This window comes from Nycticebus coucang, chromosome X (assembly GCF_027406575.1).
Source record: "Nycticebus coucang isolate mNycCou1 chromosome X, mNycCou1.pri, whole genome shotgun sequence".
Lineage (NCBI taxonomy): Eukaryota > Metazoa > Chordata > Mammalia > Primates > Lorisidae > Nycticebus > Nycticebus coucang.
In genome coordinates this window covers 169,962,672-169,979,292 of record NC_069804.1, presented here as the reverse complement: position 1 = coordinate 169,979,292, position 16,621 = coordinate 169,962,672, and the positions used below count along the sequence as shown (strand labels likewise).

Sequence of the window (16,621 nt, the reverse complement as noted above, 5' to 3'; positions counted from 1 at the left end):
GGGCTCAAGCGATTCTCCTGCCTCTGCCTTCCAAGTAGATGGGACTACAGGTGCCTGCCACAACGCCCGGCTATTCTTTAGTTGCAGCCATCATTGTTGTTTGGCGGGCCCAGGCTGGATTCAAACCCGCCAGCTCAGGTGTATGTGGCTGGCGCCTTAGCTGCTTGAGCCAGAGGTGCCAAGCCTATTTTTCATTTCTTTACCATAAGCTATAACTCCTCCTTTTTTCCATTTGTCATTTATTTTTGCTCAAACTTTTCCACCTTTGGAAGGGACATTAGGTTTGGCTACTGTGCTGATCCAAATTGCTGATAGCAGTACTAGTGTAGCAAGTACCTTCCCTCAGTCCATTCCAATTTATACAGGGTAAGGTTACATAGGTTCCAAACTAGTGAGTCATTTTTACTACCAGGCAATATAACTGTATTCATTCTCAGCTTCTAATAAAGTTTAAAAAACAGTCACAGTTTCTTGCTTAGAAATTATCTCTGCTTCCAGCATTTATAGTTAATAATGCAGTGTGTTTTAACTGCTATGACTATGTAAACGACTTTCACTGTGGAACCAAGTAACATTTTATCCTGATATTTATTATCTTGAGCAACTTTCAGTTTTTCCTGGAGGTAAAAGTTGCCTCATTTTTTGTTAGTTTGTTTGCTTCACTTTCTATGTGTGTATCACTAACCTCTCATCAATTTTTCCCATAGAACTGTAATACCTTTCTGAATACTGGTCTCTGATAGTCAAATACATCTGGCAACCTTTCAGGTTTTTTCTTTTTCTTTTCTTTTTTATTTTTTTGTGGAGAGCAGGCTATGAGGCGGCTGGGCTCCCATGGCCTGGGAGACGTTCAGGGAATGACCTCCAATTGCTTTCATCCTCCCGAGTCAACATGTTTTTCCTCCTCTTAAAACAACATGTTTTTCTCCTTCATAGATGTTTTACCAGAAGTCATATATCTCTTTCTTTACCTAGTTAATCCTTAGAAACTATACAGAAAACTATGCAACCCTTCCCTTTTATTTCTTATCTTTAACATATGTTAACAATGTTATGTAGTAGAAATCATCAACAGAGTGAATTGTTCTTTTTTAAAAATATTTATTTATTTATTATTTTTTTGAGACAGAGCCTCACTATGTCACCCTGAGTAGAGTGCTATGCTGTCACAGCTCACAGCAACCTCAAACTCTTGGGCTTAAAAGATTCTCTTCCCTCAGCCTCCCAAGTAGCTGAGACTACAAGCGCCTGCCACAACACCCCGCTATTTTTTGGTTGCAGTTGTCATTGTTGATTGGCAGGCCCGGACTGGATTTGAACCTGCCAGCTCTGGTGTATGTGGCTGGTGCCCTATCTGCTGAGCTACAGATGCCAAGCCATGAATTGTTCTTGACAAAGTTATTTACATTTTCTGATCATACTGTAAGACCAAAAATATGTTCTTTGTCTATGCTACTTCTTTGTAAACAACCCTGCTGAGATATTATAAAATAAAGCTGACTTTGTATTTTGGCGCTGGCTGAAGCCTTAGCTGTTCCAGCCCTCCAGATCCCATCTTGTCTCTTTTCTCTCATTCCCGATCATTCCCACTCAGGTTTGTTCTCCTTCCTCGTGCTGGTTCCTGAAAATTTTTTTATATAGGGTCTCATTCTGTGGCGGTTAGAATGCAGTGGCATCATCATAGCTTCCTGCAACCTCAGACTTCCAGGCTCAAGCAATACTCTTGCCTCAGCCTGCTGAATAGCTGGAACTACAGCTGCACAACACCATGCCTGGCTATTTTTTCTATTTTTAGTAGAGATGGAGTCTACCTTTTGCCCAGGCTGGTCTCAAATTCCTGAGCTCAAGCAATCTTCCTACCTCAGCTGCCCAATGTGCAAAAGGTATTGCACCCAGCCAGTTTTCTTCTTCTTCTTTTTTTTTTTTTTTTTTTTTGCTAGAGACATACCTCCTTGATCCCTCTATCTTTCTACTCCCCTCTGGCCACCTAGTTTTGCTACACAGCTGTATAAACTTGAGCTTTTATTCATTATCATGCAGGGAATTCCTTTCCTCTCTCTTTTATGTTCATCCCATTTTCTAGATCTCATATCTTCCTCTTTCTTGGTTTATTCTCTAGTTCGATGAAATGCATATTCCATTAGCTTCCTGAGAGAGGAGTTAAAATTCTGTATCATTTACTACTCCAAAGCATGAACCCCTTGCTACTTTAGGCAGGTCTACTTACTACTTACTGTTTACTGAAATATTTTCACTTCCACATACTTGTCATTTCTCTTGGCTGTGATGCTGTTATATTTCCTGTCTGTGTCCAAATGCTATTTGTATTTTCAAACTAATTTTTATAAAAATAATACATGTGCATAATTAAAAAGTCAAGCAGTTATAAGACTTATAAAAAATAAAAGTCCCTTACTCCCTTCTTTCCCACTCTTTCCCAGAGGCAAGTACAGTACTTTTCATTGTTTTAGCTGTTTCTTCTGCTATTTGCCTCATTATTTCTAAATATTAATAAAATAATTGTACTGTATTGATGTATCTTGATTTAATAACTTATTACGAGAGATAAAGTTTTAGTCTTCTTATGCCATATAATTTTTAACCTCTGCCTATTCTCTCAATATATTTTGGTAGGATATAGAATTCTGAATTAGAAATAATTTCTACAGAATCTCAGAAGCCAAATTATATCTCAGTGAACTCATTGTGATTCCTAGTGATTGTCTTTCCCCTTCCACTGGGTTAAAGAAAAAAATCCTATTCTTTTAATGGTGGGTTCTAAAGCCTTGCCTGCTTCTGATACCATGATTACAAGACTACATCTACTTCCTCTTTTTAAAAAGCAAAATAATATTAGATCATCCTCAATCCCCTTGGACTTCTGCCATTTTTCATGATTACTAACCTCATCTGTCAGTATCCTAGGATGTAATTAATATGGGCTATTTGGAGCACAATAATAGGGAGCCCTGATCTCATCTGAGGAAGTGACATTTAAGCTGTGATCTGATGGATGAATAGCAAAAGCAGGTGAAAGCATTCCAGCACAGATAGTTACTTGTGCAAAAACTGTTAGGAGAGAAGGCACTTGGGTAACTCAGAAATGAAAGGTAGTTGGTGGGGTGGAGCCAGGTGAGTGAGAAGGAAAGATGTCTACTTGAGGGTAGAGAGGAAGGCAGGGGTCAGAGAATTCAGTGCCTCATTGGTGATGTTATGGCAGGATTTTGAACTTATACCAAGAGCAAAGGAAAGGTACTGAAAATATATAAGTGAAGGAGTGATTTCATCTGATTTGTCTTCCAAAGATTTCTGTAGTTGCAGAAATGAGGATGAATTGGAGAGGGCCAATAGTTAGGAAGATATGGGTAAAATTGGTCATAAACACCAAAGCTGACTTTGAAAGAGGGGAGGGACTTTCAAATGGGCAAAAGATAGTCCGATGAGGTATGTCTGGAAGCTCAGCAGAGACAGTTGAACTTCATCAACTTGATACTGGGCTGATTTAGATGGTGGTTTTCATTTTTTTCTTCCTGTTTTCTTATTAAAGTATTAGATGGAAGAAGCAATTCCTTCTCCTCATTATCCTCCTCCTGCTGGATCCCAATCAGTCTACTCTCCTTCACAACTGTGGCCTGTGGCCTATGCCATAGTGATTCTTCTGCACATTTGCCATGGCGAGATTTCTGAGGGGTTGCAGTAGAAAGTAGGAAAAAGCAAGGGATAGGGGAAACAGGGAAGAAGGGCTCCCGAGTAATTTGCACAATAATGGGGGCAACAGAATTGAAAGGCAGCAAGCATTATCTCTAGTCAACTTGGTTGCAAGAACAGAGAGAAGAGTGCTTCCTGTGAACCCCTGCATGATGGACACTAGGGCTTCTTTCCACTGCAGTCAGCTCACACACCAGAAGAGATGGTGTTATGTGCCAGGGGTTCTGACAGTTTAGGCATGAGGAAGTTAGTTTTTGCAGTTCTGTTTGTGGAGTTGGCCAAATGAAAATGCTGGCTGATGGTTTGCTTTTCACAGTCATCAACAACGGCTTTCTACAACACCTGGGTTTTCTTTGGAAACTGTGAGGAGGCACTAAAAAAAAACACACACAAAAATAATTTCTTCTTGTCTTAAAAAAACTCACAAACGAGTGGAGATCTGAAGGATATGTGTGAGAGTAGCTTTAATTTCAGGTTGAATTTGGATATAGGAAATAATCACCTTGCATAAATTACATGTTTTGCTGAACATATTATGATTTGTATGGAATTAAATTTTTATAGCTAAGCAAATTAATCTGGACTCATGAGTGTATGTCTTGTGCTGAAATAAATTAGGAGTACAAAGAAAATAGTAGAATTATAATAACAAATAAAAATATGCCCAACAGTAATGCTGTATCTTGGGGGATTTTATAATCCCTTCTTGTAACCTACAGCAACATTACAAATGGGTGAGTATGAGAGAATGCTGCAAAATAAATTCCAGGCCTAGTTCTTAATTTTATTTTATTTATTTATTTATTTATTTATTGTTTTTTTGAGACAGAGCCTCAAGCTGTCGCCCTTGGTAGAGTGCTGTGGCATCATAGCTCACAGCAACCTCCAACTCCTGGGCTCAAGTGAATCTCTTGCCTCAGCCTCCCAAGTAGCTGGGACTACAGGCGCCTGCCACAACACCTGGCTGTTTTTTGGTTTGTAGTTGTCATTGTTGTTGGGTGGGCCCGGGCTGGAGTCTAATCCGCTAGCTCTGGTGTATGTGGCTGGCGCCCTAGCCACTTGAGCTACAGGCGCTGAGCCCCAGGTCTAGTTTTTTAAATAATCTGCTTGAAACCTGTAGGCAAAGTACCTTTTTCCCATTTGTTTAGCATAATTGAACATGGAAAGATAGTACTTATTATTTACTAGCAAGCACTTGCATCTCCAAATGCCTAAATTCATTTTTCATTATTTATTTTATGCATAAGAATGAGCTTTCTTTTTATTATTTTACTATTTTTTTTTTTTTTTTTTTTAGACAGGGTCTCACTCTGTTGCCCTGGTTAGAGTGCAGTAGTATCATCATACTCACTGCAACTTGCAACTCCTGGGCTCAAGTGATCCTCCTGCCTTAGCCTCCCAAGTAACTGGGACTATAGGCACACACCAGTATGACCTGCTAATTTTTCTACTTTTTTGTAGAAATGGTCTTGATTTTGCTCAGACTGGTCTTGAACTTCTTACCTCAAGTGATCCTCCCACCTCTGCCTCTTAGAGTGTTAGTTGTACAGGACAAGTGGCATCCCAGCCAGCTAGTGGAGCTGGGGCATGCGGACCTGCTGCCTCTCCCTTGGAGATGTTGGTGCAGTGGCAGCAAGCAGCAGAACCAGCGGGCTGGAGGGTGGGCAGGGTGGGTCCCCATTTCCTAGGCCTGGGAATGAAAGGAATTGTAGCCATTCATTTGAGACACAGACATGTTGTTCCAGACATGTTCCAGACACGCTAAATGTAACAGCCCCGCTAAATGTAACTACCGAGGGCCAGACATGTTGTTCCAGACATGTCCCAGACATATTGTTCCAGAAATGTCCCAGACACGCTAAATATAACTACTGAAAACCAGACATGTCCCAGACACTATGTCCCAGACACCAAACCCATTAAATGTAACTACTGAGGGCCCCATGCAACTGTATATACCCCTAGACAAAGAGCCTACAGACAGAGAGGGAGAGAGAATTCTTTTCTGTAAATAAATCCTGTCTAACCACTGATCTGTAGTCTGCGGATTCATTCTTCAAATCACTGAGGCCAAGAACCTACTGAAGAGCAAAATTCCGTATCAGGATTACAGGCTTGAGCCACTGTAATCTCCCTAGCAAGGTGGACACAATCTGGTGGACATAAGCAAGCGAAAATGCCACTTTAGAATGCAATGGCCTGCGGGCGAGGTGGCTGACGCCTGTAATCCTAACACTCTGGAAGGTTCATTCTGGTATCATTAGAATTACAGGCCTAAGCATGTGTTTTATTAATAAGGATACTAGACTTATGCCCAGAACAATGACAGTAATCTTCTGTACTTCTTTCCCAATTCTAGTATGTAGTCTAGCGCCTGGCACATAGTGGCTGCTCAACACATAATTAGTGAATGAAATTAGACTAGTTGCTGTGTTCAACAAAAGTAAAGACAGAAAATAAAATCTCTTGGAAGATACATTTTTAAAGTAGTAAAGAACAAAACTTTAGCTCCATTTTGTCCATAAAATAAAGTATCCTAAAGCTAATTAACATACTTTTTTGAGTCTTGCTCTGTTGCCTAGGCTAGAGTGCATTGGTGTCATAGTTGTTCACTGCGGCCTAAAATTCCCAGGACTAAAAGTATGAGCCACAGCCCCACTAATTTTTCATTTTTTTTTATTTTTTGCAGTTTTTGGCTGGGGCTGGGTTTGAACCCGCCACCTCCAGCATATGGGGCCAGCGCCCTACTCCTTTGAGCCACAGGTATCTCCCCTAATTTTTCTACTTTTTGTAGACACAGAGTCTGGTTATGTTACTCAGACTGGTCTAGAACTCCTATCCTCAAGGGATCCTCCCGCCTCCACCTTCCAAGGTGTTAGGCATGAGCCACCACACCTAGACTTAAAAATAATACATATTTAACATAAATCTCAATCGTTAGATACAACCTCAAGTGAGAGCAAGAAGGAACCATAATAGGGGAAGAATGGGAAATAGTTTTACTTCTTGGTAGGTAGGATAATTTGGGAACAAACCTTAGGACACTTCCCTTTGCACTTTATTGCAATGGGCTCTTCATTGATCACAGAATTGAATTCAAACTTTCTAACGTGTTTCTGAAGATCCTTTGAGGTTTTAGCTTTCACTTGGGCCGCGCCCTCCTACACATCCTGGGCGTCTGCTGAGACAATGTGTTCTTTTTCTTAGCTCATTCTGCACTTTTTTACTGACCTTCCCCTCCTCCTCACTGTACTTTGACCCTGGTGCTACCGTCAGCTACTCTAAAGCCTGCCCACGTTTCAAGGCCCAGTTTAATTTCCAGAATTTTCTGTAACAGTTTCCTGGGCCTCCTTTTCAGATGCAATGTTATTCTCCATTTCCTTCAGCACTTTGAATTTCAACTCTTAGAGGCCATTGCATTCTATTTGTCTTTTATTTATTGTGTACTATGGCATCATAGTTCACAGCAACCTCAAACTTGGGTTCAAACGATCCTCTTGCCTCAGTCTCCCTAGTAGCTGGGACTAAGGCTCCCACCACAAGGCCCAGCTAGGTTTTCTATTTTTAGTAGAGAAGGGTCTCACTCTTGCTCAGGCTAGTCTCAACCTCCTGAGCTCAGGCAATCCACCCGCCTTCCCTTGGCCTCCTAGAGTGTTAGGATTACAGGCGTCAGCCACCTCGCCCGCGGGCCATTGCATTCTAGAGTGGCGTTTTCGCTTGCTTATGTCCACTAGATTGTGTCCACCCTGCTAGGGAGATCTTTGAGGAAATCGCTGTGTCCAGTCCCTAGCACAATGCCGGGTACAAAGAACATACACAGTACAGGTTGTGGAAATGAATTTATTTTTTTTTTCTTTCTTTTTTTAGAGACAGATTCTCACTTTATCGCCTTTGGTAGAGTGCTGTAGCATCACAGCTCACAGCAACCTCCAACTCCTGGGCTTAGGCGATTCTCTTGCTTTAGCCTCCTGAGTAGCTGGGACTATAGATGCCCAGCTGTGTTTTGTTGAAGTTCGGCGGGGGGCCGAGTTCGAACCCGCCACCCTCGGTATATGGGGCCGGCGCGCTACCCACTGAGCCACAGACGGCGTCTGTGAAAATGAATTTAAGCCTCAGAGGGGAAAAAGAGAAATGCCTGCAACCAGCAGGGAAGGCCCTTCTTAACTGGTTTGGGACGGTGGCGCGGTGGAAGTTTGTCATAGTCAGTGAACTCTCTTTACTTATTTAGTGGAATCTGCAAGTTCTTCTCTCACAGCCTGGGGCCCCGCCTTAGGGGGCGGTGCAAAAGCTGTGGTGTGTGTCCGTGTGTTGGGGGCGGAATGCCCAGCCTCGTGGCAAGTCTAGACTCAGGTCTCATTTTTTTAATTTTTAAAGTTTCGCGAATTCCAGTCCTAAGATAGGGCCGAGGGTGTCTGTAGAGGGTTTCCCGGTGCTCAAATTTCGCAGTCTAGGGAAGGCTCTTAGCATTCAGAGCTTTGCCTAATTTATCTTTCTCACATTTCCCACACTAGGAATTTCCCGAGCGCTCCCAGCCTCCACACCCAGCCGGTGTGGAACACCGCGTTTAGGCCCGGCTGTCTCAGTCTCTTCCTTTTTCAACCCTCTGGGCAAACCCGGGGCGGGCGTGTGGGGGAGCTCCCAGCCCGCAGAACGCGGCGGAGTGGGGGACTCTCAAACTACAACTCCCAGGCTGCTCTGGGAGCAGAGCGGGGGAGGGGTGAGAGGGAGGGGTTTCGGTTGGGTTGGCTTGGCGTGGGGTGGGGGGATGGCAGGGAAATCCCGCCCTGCTGCGCAGCAGCGACACAAAGCCTGACTTTACAACCTCAGAGAAAGTGGAAGTATGAGGGCTTAGGTGGCTAAGCAGGACGAGAAAAAGGAGAGGGAAAGCCGCGTAGGTGGAAGCGGAGCAAATCTAAGCGAGAGTAGTGGGAAGACCCTCGCCTTTGGAGACGAGGAGGGGTCAGCTTTTATAACTAATCTCCCGCCCGCGCCCCTCCCCGCCCGCGTTGGGGTCTCCCAAAGCCCCGCTGGTCCCCACTCTCTCAAGAGACCAGCTCCTCCCAGCCAGGAAGCCGGGAGCCCAGCCGTCTCGCAGGCTCGGGCTGCCTGGCGGGCTGCGCCGAGGCTCCCAAGCCGGAGTGTGGGATCAGCGCGCGGGGCGGCGCGGCTGCCGCGGACTGAGGAGGGGTTCGAAGCGGCGCGGCGGCCGAATTAGGGCCGGGGTGAGGGAAACGGTGGCTCCCGACCGTGATAGGGGAGTAGTGTCGGGCTGAGGCGAGGTGAGGCGCGGGGTGCCTCAGGAGGGTTCCCCGCGTCCCGAGCGGGACGGCTGCGGAGGCCAGCGGGGAGGCGGGCGGTGGCGCCGCGCCAGGGCAGAGTGTAGACAGTGGGGTGCCGAGCCCGGCGCTGGCGGAGAGATTGGGGCGCCCCCCCGGCAGGAGGAGCCTAGCGCTCCTCCGCCATCCCTCCCCCGCGCGCCGGGCTCGCCTTCTCAGCGGTTTGCCGCGGGAGCGACCGGCCGGCGGTGCTGGGACCAGATAAGAGACTGGCGGGCTGGGGGCGGGCAGCGAGTGAGGCGGGGCGGGAGCCGCGGGCGGGAGGGCGCGGGCGACTGGGGGCGGGGAGCGGGGCGAGCCAACGAGGGCAGGCGGCGGGCGGGTGGCCGGGCAGCCCGCCTCGCTGGCCGCTTTGCGCCGCCGGCCCACGCCGCAGTGTGTTTTGTGGACGGCGCCTTTTCAGACAGCCCAGTAGAGCCCAGCTCAGCGCCCGGCAGCCTTCGACACGATGTTCCGCCGGAGCTTTAATCGTTTTGTAAGTATCCTTGCTGCGGCTCTTCGGGTGCCGCTTTGCTTGCTCGCCAGCCCCTTCGCCGGGTCCCTCACGACAATTTTTCTGAGCGGGTAACTGCATCCCCGGGAGACACCAACGCCACTGCCTTTTTCCGTTTTAACTGAAACACGTTGACCAGGCGGCTAGGGTGGGGAAGCAGGTGGGGTTTTTGAGGTATTCCCCCACACTCGCCCTGGGGACAGTTTAACCAGGGCTTCTCAGGGCTGTGAGGAGCCCTACCTCAGACTGGGGGCCGCCCAAAGGCAGGGTGGTGAGGGACTCGGGAGGTGACCGACCCGCGGGTCCCTCAGTTTGCCAATTAGGCGAAGATGGCGTTTTGTTATCCGGAGGTTGCTTTCTTTTGTTTCCTCTGCCACGAGCACATGGAGGTAAACCCAGACTTGTCACTGTGGCCGGAAAGAAGAGCTGGGGGCTCAGCCTTGCCTGGGGCTCGGCCCAGCAGGGCGGCTCCTGACCGGCGCCCGGGCAAACTTTGGAGATCCAGTCTAGAAAGCTCACCTTGAGGGTGTTACAGAAGCGAGGTCGACTGTCAGGGTGGGGTGGGTGGCTGTGGAGACGCGAGGAGGTTGCACCGAAGCTGCCGGTGCTGCCGATCGCGGGTCTGAAGCCTCTCGGAGGACTCAGTGCCTCAGAGACGCGAACCCAAGGGGGAAGCCGGGCTGCGACCTGACTCCTCTGTCTACGTTTTCCCCCTTCCAAGTCCCCAGAAAAGATAATTTCGTTTTTGTGGGAGTTTGGCATAGAGAAAGGGGTTTTTCTGGCTGTTGACTTTTTTGAGTAACCTGTTTGCTCCTAGAAGGTACATTCAGAATGGAGCAAAACCTAGGGCCATTGACTTGATGTTATTTGTAGGAACTTCCTTAATTGCTAGAGGAGGTGGCGGGACTAGGATTTTTGTTCTGCCAATGATGTGAAAGAAAGGGTTCATTTGTCAATTTTGATTTTTCCGTAGTTAAGAAAAACGGTTGAGTGCGTTGCGTGTGGCCCCCGGCCTTCCACCCCCTTTAAAATGCTTGTTTGAGAACTTGTCGATTTGGTTCTTTTCATGCAGTTATTCCTAATCAAAGCATCGCTAAGTGTATTTTTCATACGGTGAAAGAATTTGCTCTCATTTTTCTGCATTTAAAACTTTCACAAATGTACCCTGGCTAAAAGTAATACGTGTGCTTTTTTTTTGTAGGATATTATCAAAATAGCGATGTGTTAATGTTTTTCTAAATGTTCGCCTCACCCAGAAACATTCAGTATGAAATTGGAACAGATTATTACCTGTGGCTCAGTGCAATAAAGGTTGTATATATCAAACATCTTGAAATCTCTAGGAAATGTACTGGATGCTTTGAAGCAGGTGATCAAAATGGGTTTCTCATATTTAGCCTGATAATGTAAAAGAGCATTGTACTTCATAATTCTATTTCACATTGATTCTTTTGATCTTGGAGCGTTGCTTGGGGGTGGCAAAAAGGGAAAGGAGGAGGAGAGGTAATTGTAATATTTAGGAAAAGGATAACCTTTTCACAGGACTGTTATGGTAGAAAACAACTGAACTCTGAATTATAATAAATTATTTAGCTTAAAATTGAGATGTTGAAGTCCTCATTTTTTTTTGAAGGATCTGAATAGCTCAACTATTGTTCCAAAAGATCCATTTGCTTTCCTTTTGCTAAGAGTGATCTGCATTATATCAGAGTCTAATAATTAAGCAGTGCTGGCTCAGGAAGCCAAGGCATGCAGTAGAATTTGCAGCAGTTGTTGAGGTGCCAGCCTGCAGGTTTGAGGCTAGTACTTTGCTTCCTGCACTAAGATCTATGCAGAGAATCACTTTGCTCTTACTGAAATGAGCTTTGACCTCATTGTTTCAGCAGGAATATCCCACTATTCACATTTTTCTGTGCAGCCATGACTTTGGTAAGTCCCAGGAATTTGTACCAGTGCAGTAAGCTGGAAGGTTCTTAGGAGTTGTCTGAACCTTAGGCCAAGGAGTTAATCTGCAAACCATTGGACTGAATGTGGAAAATACTATCAAATTTTGAAACTAAAAAAAGGCTTTGAAATTTGGGGGAACCAAAAATTTTAGAGCCCTTAGATCAGTATATTATATGCTGTCTTCGTCTTTTACCTGGCAGAGACTTTTTGAGGAGCACTCCCTTATAAATCACTAGAAGTCTAAAATTAAAGATTTTAGGTGGGACTTTGAGACTTGCGCAGCAATGTAGATATAGTCCAAGTTGTGTGCTGTCTTAAGTTTGTTTTAATATTTTAGAGATACAGTAGTGAATTCCTTTCAGAGTCAGTTTTGTGTGAGTGTGTGTGTACCTTTATGTGTCTGAAATTGGTTTTGAATGTGAAATAAATTTATGGTGGTGTTGATTGTGGCTATTGGTCATTGAAAACTAGAGGCTGCAGGCTACAGAAGTGCTTTCTTTATATTTTAAACCTGAAGTGGGAAGTAAGCATCTCTTAGGAGTAGCATCATCTTCTATAGTTCAGTTGTGTTTGCTGAATCATTTTAAAAATGCCATTTATTTTTTGAGGTTCTCCGATTTCAACCTAAAAGAAATAGTGATTCATTGAATATTTTAAAAGACATGGCCTTGACATCTTTGCCATTAATAATTGTGTTCCTGCCTTTCTGATAAATTACGACTTTTCTTTTGACAGTTTTGGGGTAGAAAGAAATCCGTGGATTTGGTGTATAGCATTTTAGGGTTTAGGCATGTAGAGGATGTCTTAAAAGATTTAAGAGTTGGATGTCTCTGAGTGCAATAAAAGCACTGCCTGTTCTCAGTGAACATCTCCATAAATACAATAAATAAATAAATAATAGTAGCTTTGTACAATTTATTTACTTTAATGGCATATTTAATCAGAAATCTGGACTTCTGTTTTATCCTCTCTTGTTTTACTCTTAATAAAATTCCTAGTGATTATAGTAGCATTTTCACGTGGATTTAAAGGTTTGTTGAGAGTCTAAACAACTTCTCCCTCTTTTTGGCTTATTAAATTATTTCATGTCATGCTCAAGATTCAAAATAAGAGATTTCCTCGGTCAAGTGGACTGGCGGCCTTGGCTGAGTGTTTGCTATCAATTTGGCTTATCAGAAAGTGATATTTAACAGGTTTGAATTTCCAGATCGTTGATACATGAAAGCGTAACTATGAGTGTGAAATACTGGTGTAAATTTATAGGTCTAATTCTACAAGCTCTCAAGCTGCTTTGGTTCCATAAAGCATGCAGCCTATAATCATAATATATACACCCAGTACTAAAAAGAAATTAAGCTCCATGAGAAAGCATGAAAATTCAAAATAAGGCTAAAAATGCAAAATAAAAATTAATGAAATAAATAGCTAATTTATTACTTTGATTCCAAGGCAAGGCTAGTCTAATGAAGAAATATATGGAGGCAATTACCAAAATAATTCAGGTAATTGCTTTTTTTCCAGGAGCAAGAAGGTTTTGATTTCTTCCTTAAATTATCAGGTTAATTAAAGTTTTATTTTCTTTTTCACTTTTCTAATATCCTTGGCCTGACATTGCTAAGCGTGGAAAAAATTGATTGTATTTGATTATGTTTAGAAATATATCTACGTGTGTGTTGTTATATTTTGGAGTTTACACAAGTATTACACAAATGGTCTGTGAGTCTTTGCTCCTACTCGGTATTTCATACAGGTCTGCATTTTGCAGTTGAACTTGACCCTTCCTAAAAGCAACCTTTTTGTCTTATAATACAGGGTGCATTTGCACATGAACTTTATGGCCACCCTGTATTATAATTGCCTTTTAACTTGTGTGGCTTCCTAGACCTGGAGAGAATTAGCACCAATGCCCCAGGGCATGCATTGTATGTAATAAATTAACTTATCTCCTATGCAACAGGAGATGAGTTGATTTTGAAAGGCTATCATAGACAAGGACAGTTCACCTTATGTCTTCAGCTCCTAGCATAGTGCATAGTGTGTAGAAGGTATTGATAATGTTTGGTGAAAGAACAACTTTTATGTTTCACATGAATAATAACCTTTATTTATAAGCAGTGATTTAAAGTAAACCCCACCTTATCCAGAATGATTGAAAAATGAAAGAGTTCTAGTTTATTGGGGTAGAACACAAACTGATGACCCGTTTCTGAGAATTAAAATAAATACATCTAATACCAAAACTATACCGACTATAGTATAATCTTAGATGATTAAGGCATTTTATGGTTTTGCAGAACATTATTTCATTCAAAAATATTCACTGAATGCTTCCTATGTGCTGGGTACTGTAGCAGATTCTGGGGACACATGGCTGAGCAAGGCAGATGAGGTTCCAGTCCTTCGTGAGCTTTAATTATCATTACATGCCTGACTGTGGATATAGAGGGCATGGTAACTGCACTGCATCTAACATATTTGTGAAATATCAAGAATTTTCATCTTTATGAATAAGTTATGTACTTCCTTGTCATTTGCCTTTCTACCCCAAATAGACTGTATACTATTCAATTATTTTGTGGTTGTTTGGATGTCAGTTTAAAAGGAGTTTGTTGCATTTGACTTTTTTTTTGAGACAGAGCCTCAAGCTGTCCCCCTGGGTAGAGTACTGTGGCATCACAGCTCACAGCAATGTCCAACTCCTGGGCTCAAACGAATCTCCTGCCTCCGCCTCCCAAGTAGCTGGGACCACAGGCGCCCACCACAATGCCCGGCTAGTTTTTGGTTGCAGTCATCATTGTTGTTCAGCGAGCCCAGGCTGGATTTGAACCCGCCAGCTCAGGTGTATGTGGTTGGCACCTTAGCCACTTGAGCCACAGGTGCTGAACCTGCATTTGACTCTTAAGATATGACCTATACATGGCAAAATGCTCTTTTGCAAGTAGATACTAGGCTGACCATGTGCAAGGTGGGAAACCTATTTGGGAATAAACCACTGTAACTTGGAAAAAATCTTTTTTTTTTTTTTTTTATTAAATCATAGCTGTGTACATTGATATGATCATGGGGCATCATACACTAGCTTCACAGACCGTTTGACACACTTTCATCACACTGTTTAACATAGCCTTCCTGGCATTCTCTCAGTTACTGTGCCAAGACACTTATATTCCACATTTACCAAGTTTCACATATGCCCTCGTAAGATGCACTGCAGGTGTAATCCCACCTCTCCCCTTCCCTCTACCCACCTCCCACCTCCCTCCCTTCCCTTTCCTCCTTCCCCCTATTCTTAGGTTGTAACTGGGTTATAGCTTTCATGTGAAAGCCCTAAATTAGTTTCATAGTAGGGCTGAGTACATTGGGTACTTTTTCTTCCATTCTTGAGATACTTTACTAAGAAGAATATGTTCCAGCTCCATCCATGTAAACGTGAAAGAGGTAAAGTCTCCATCTTTCTTTAAGGCTGCATAATATTCCATGGTGTACATATGGAAAAAATCTTTACACAATGAAAACAGTTTTTATTTATTTATTTATTTATTTTGAGAGAGAGAATCTTAGTATGTTGCCCTTGGTAGAGTGCTGTGGCAGCACAGCTCACAGCAACCTCAAACTCGTGGGCTTAAGTGATTCTCTTGCCTCAGCCTCCCAAGTAGCTGGGACGATGGTGCCCGCCACAAGGCCTGGCAATTTTTTTGTTGTAGTTGTCATTGTTCAGCTAGGCCTGGGCCGGCCTTGAACCCTCCAGCCTCCGTGTATGTGGGTGGTGCTGTAACCACTGTGCTACGAGCACTGAGCCAAGTTTTTATTTTTTATTCCTGATCTGCTTTTTACTGATTAAGCAGTATAAAATCCCGAATGCCTCCTAAATACCCTCTGTAAGAGTTTTCTTTTTTTCCTTTTGTTTATGATTATTGCTAATAATTCAGCTTAGTGGTTAATAGTGAATGTCTATACATCAGAAAGTTTCCAGTGTTCTAATGGCCTTTTAGCAGAGGTGAGATTTGGGCAGGTGAAGCTGGTTATTTTCATATTGATACAAGTATTCAATTTTTTTTTTTTTTTTTTTTTTTTTTTTTTTTTTGTAGAGACAGAGTCTCACTTTACCGCCCTCGGTAGAGTGCCATGGCATCACACAGCTCACAGCAACCTCCAGCTCTTGGGCTTACATGATTCTCTTGCCTCAGCCTCCCGAGTAGCTGGGACTACAGGTGCCCGCCACAACACCCAGCTATTATTTTGTTGCAGTTTGGCCAGGGCTGGGTTTGAACCCACTACCCTCGGTATATGGGGCCGGCGCCCTACTTACTGAGCCACAGGCGCCGCCCTTGATACAAGTATTCAAATGAGCTGGTTTTCTTGCCCTAGCTGCCAGTTGACCAACTGCTGGGTAGTGGGTTTTGGGAGGTAAAGATGGCCAGTGATCCCTTAAAGAACCTCAGCTAACCTCCCTGTATCTGCATGATGTGCAAAGAACTAGCCTATTGAGTTAATTCAAATCCTGGTTAGTTGAGTGATGGGAAAAATTAAGGCTTTAACTGCTTGTTTAGCCTGGTTGATCAGTTCTCTCAAAGAGGGTGAATCCATAGGATATAAAAAACAAATACTATTTCTTTTTTCAAGGTGGTACAATTGCCTATGTATCTGTAGTGCCTTATACAGATTAACATTTTACGTCTGGAATCCTCAAGATTGGGGGAATTTTTCTGTTTGGGTGGAGGGAAAATGGGCTTCCACAAGTGAATTAGGTGTGGTCCTCAGGTTTATTTCCTTTAACTTAACACTTAACCTTCTTGGCATAGATCAGCGGTGACTGTGAAACAAACATATTAGCACAACTGCAGCATATGGTAAACACTGCTGCAGCTTAATGATGAATGAGTTCTCAACACTGCAGACATGGGGACAGGGTGCCCTATACCAGCACATTGCAGACAACCCCTCAACTACCGCAGTGTATGGATAGATGCTGATTTGCCTGACTTCTTGATTGTAGAAGATGTGGTTTATAGATGATGTTGAACTGTGAATAATCCAGATTTTGGGGTTAATCTGTATTTGTGAGGTATGGACTGTTACTGATTTTTTCCCCCATATTCATTTAGTACAGTGGTTCTCAACCTGTGGGTCATGACTC

At 43.6% G+C, this 16,621-nt stretch overlaps 2 protein-coding genes across 4 annotated transcripts in view; both read left to right on the top strand.

The window, feature by feature from the left end:
* The window catches only part of CXHXorf66 (chromosome X CXorf66 homolog), a 36,510-nt gene extending 27,587 nt beyond the window's left edge, over nt 1-8,923 (top strand). The window contains exons 4-5 of the mRNA XM_053579110.1: nt 8,220-8,425; nt 8,573-8,923. Of these exons, the coding sequence (XP_053435085.1) occupies nt 8,220-8,425; nt 8,573-8,923 (557 nt within the window). The remainder of the gene's footprint in view (nt 1-8,219; nt 8,426-8,572) is intronic.
* Nucleotides 8,571-16,621, top strand: part of ATP11C (ATPase phospholipid transporting 11C) — a 217,500-nt gene continuing 209,449 nt past the window's right edge. For 2 of the 3 annotated variants that reach the window (XM_053579888.1, XM_053579886.1), the window contains exon 1: nt 9,359-9,519. In XM_053579888.1, coding sequence (XP_053435863.1) covers nt 9,493-9,519 — 27 coding nt within the window. In that variant the 5' untranslated portion in view covers nt 9,359-9,492. Of the gene's footprint in view, nt 8,988-9,358; nt 9,520-16,621 lie in introns of those variants that run through there. The other variant, XM_053579887.1, reaches the window with a different exon arrangement.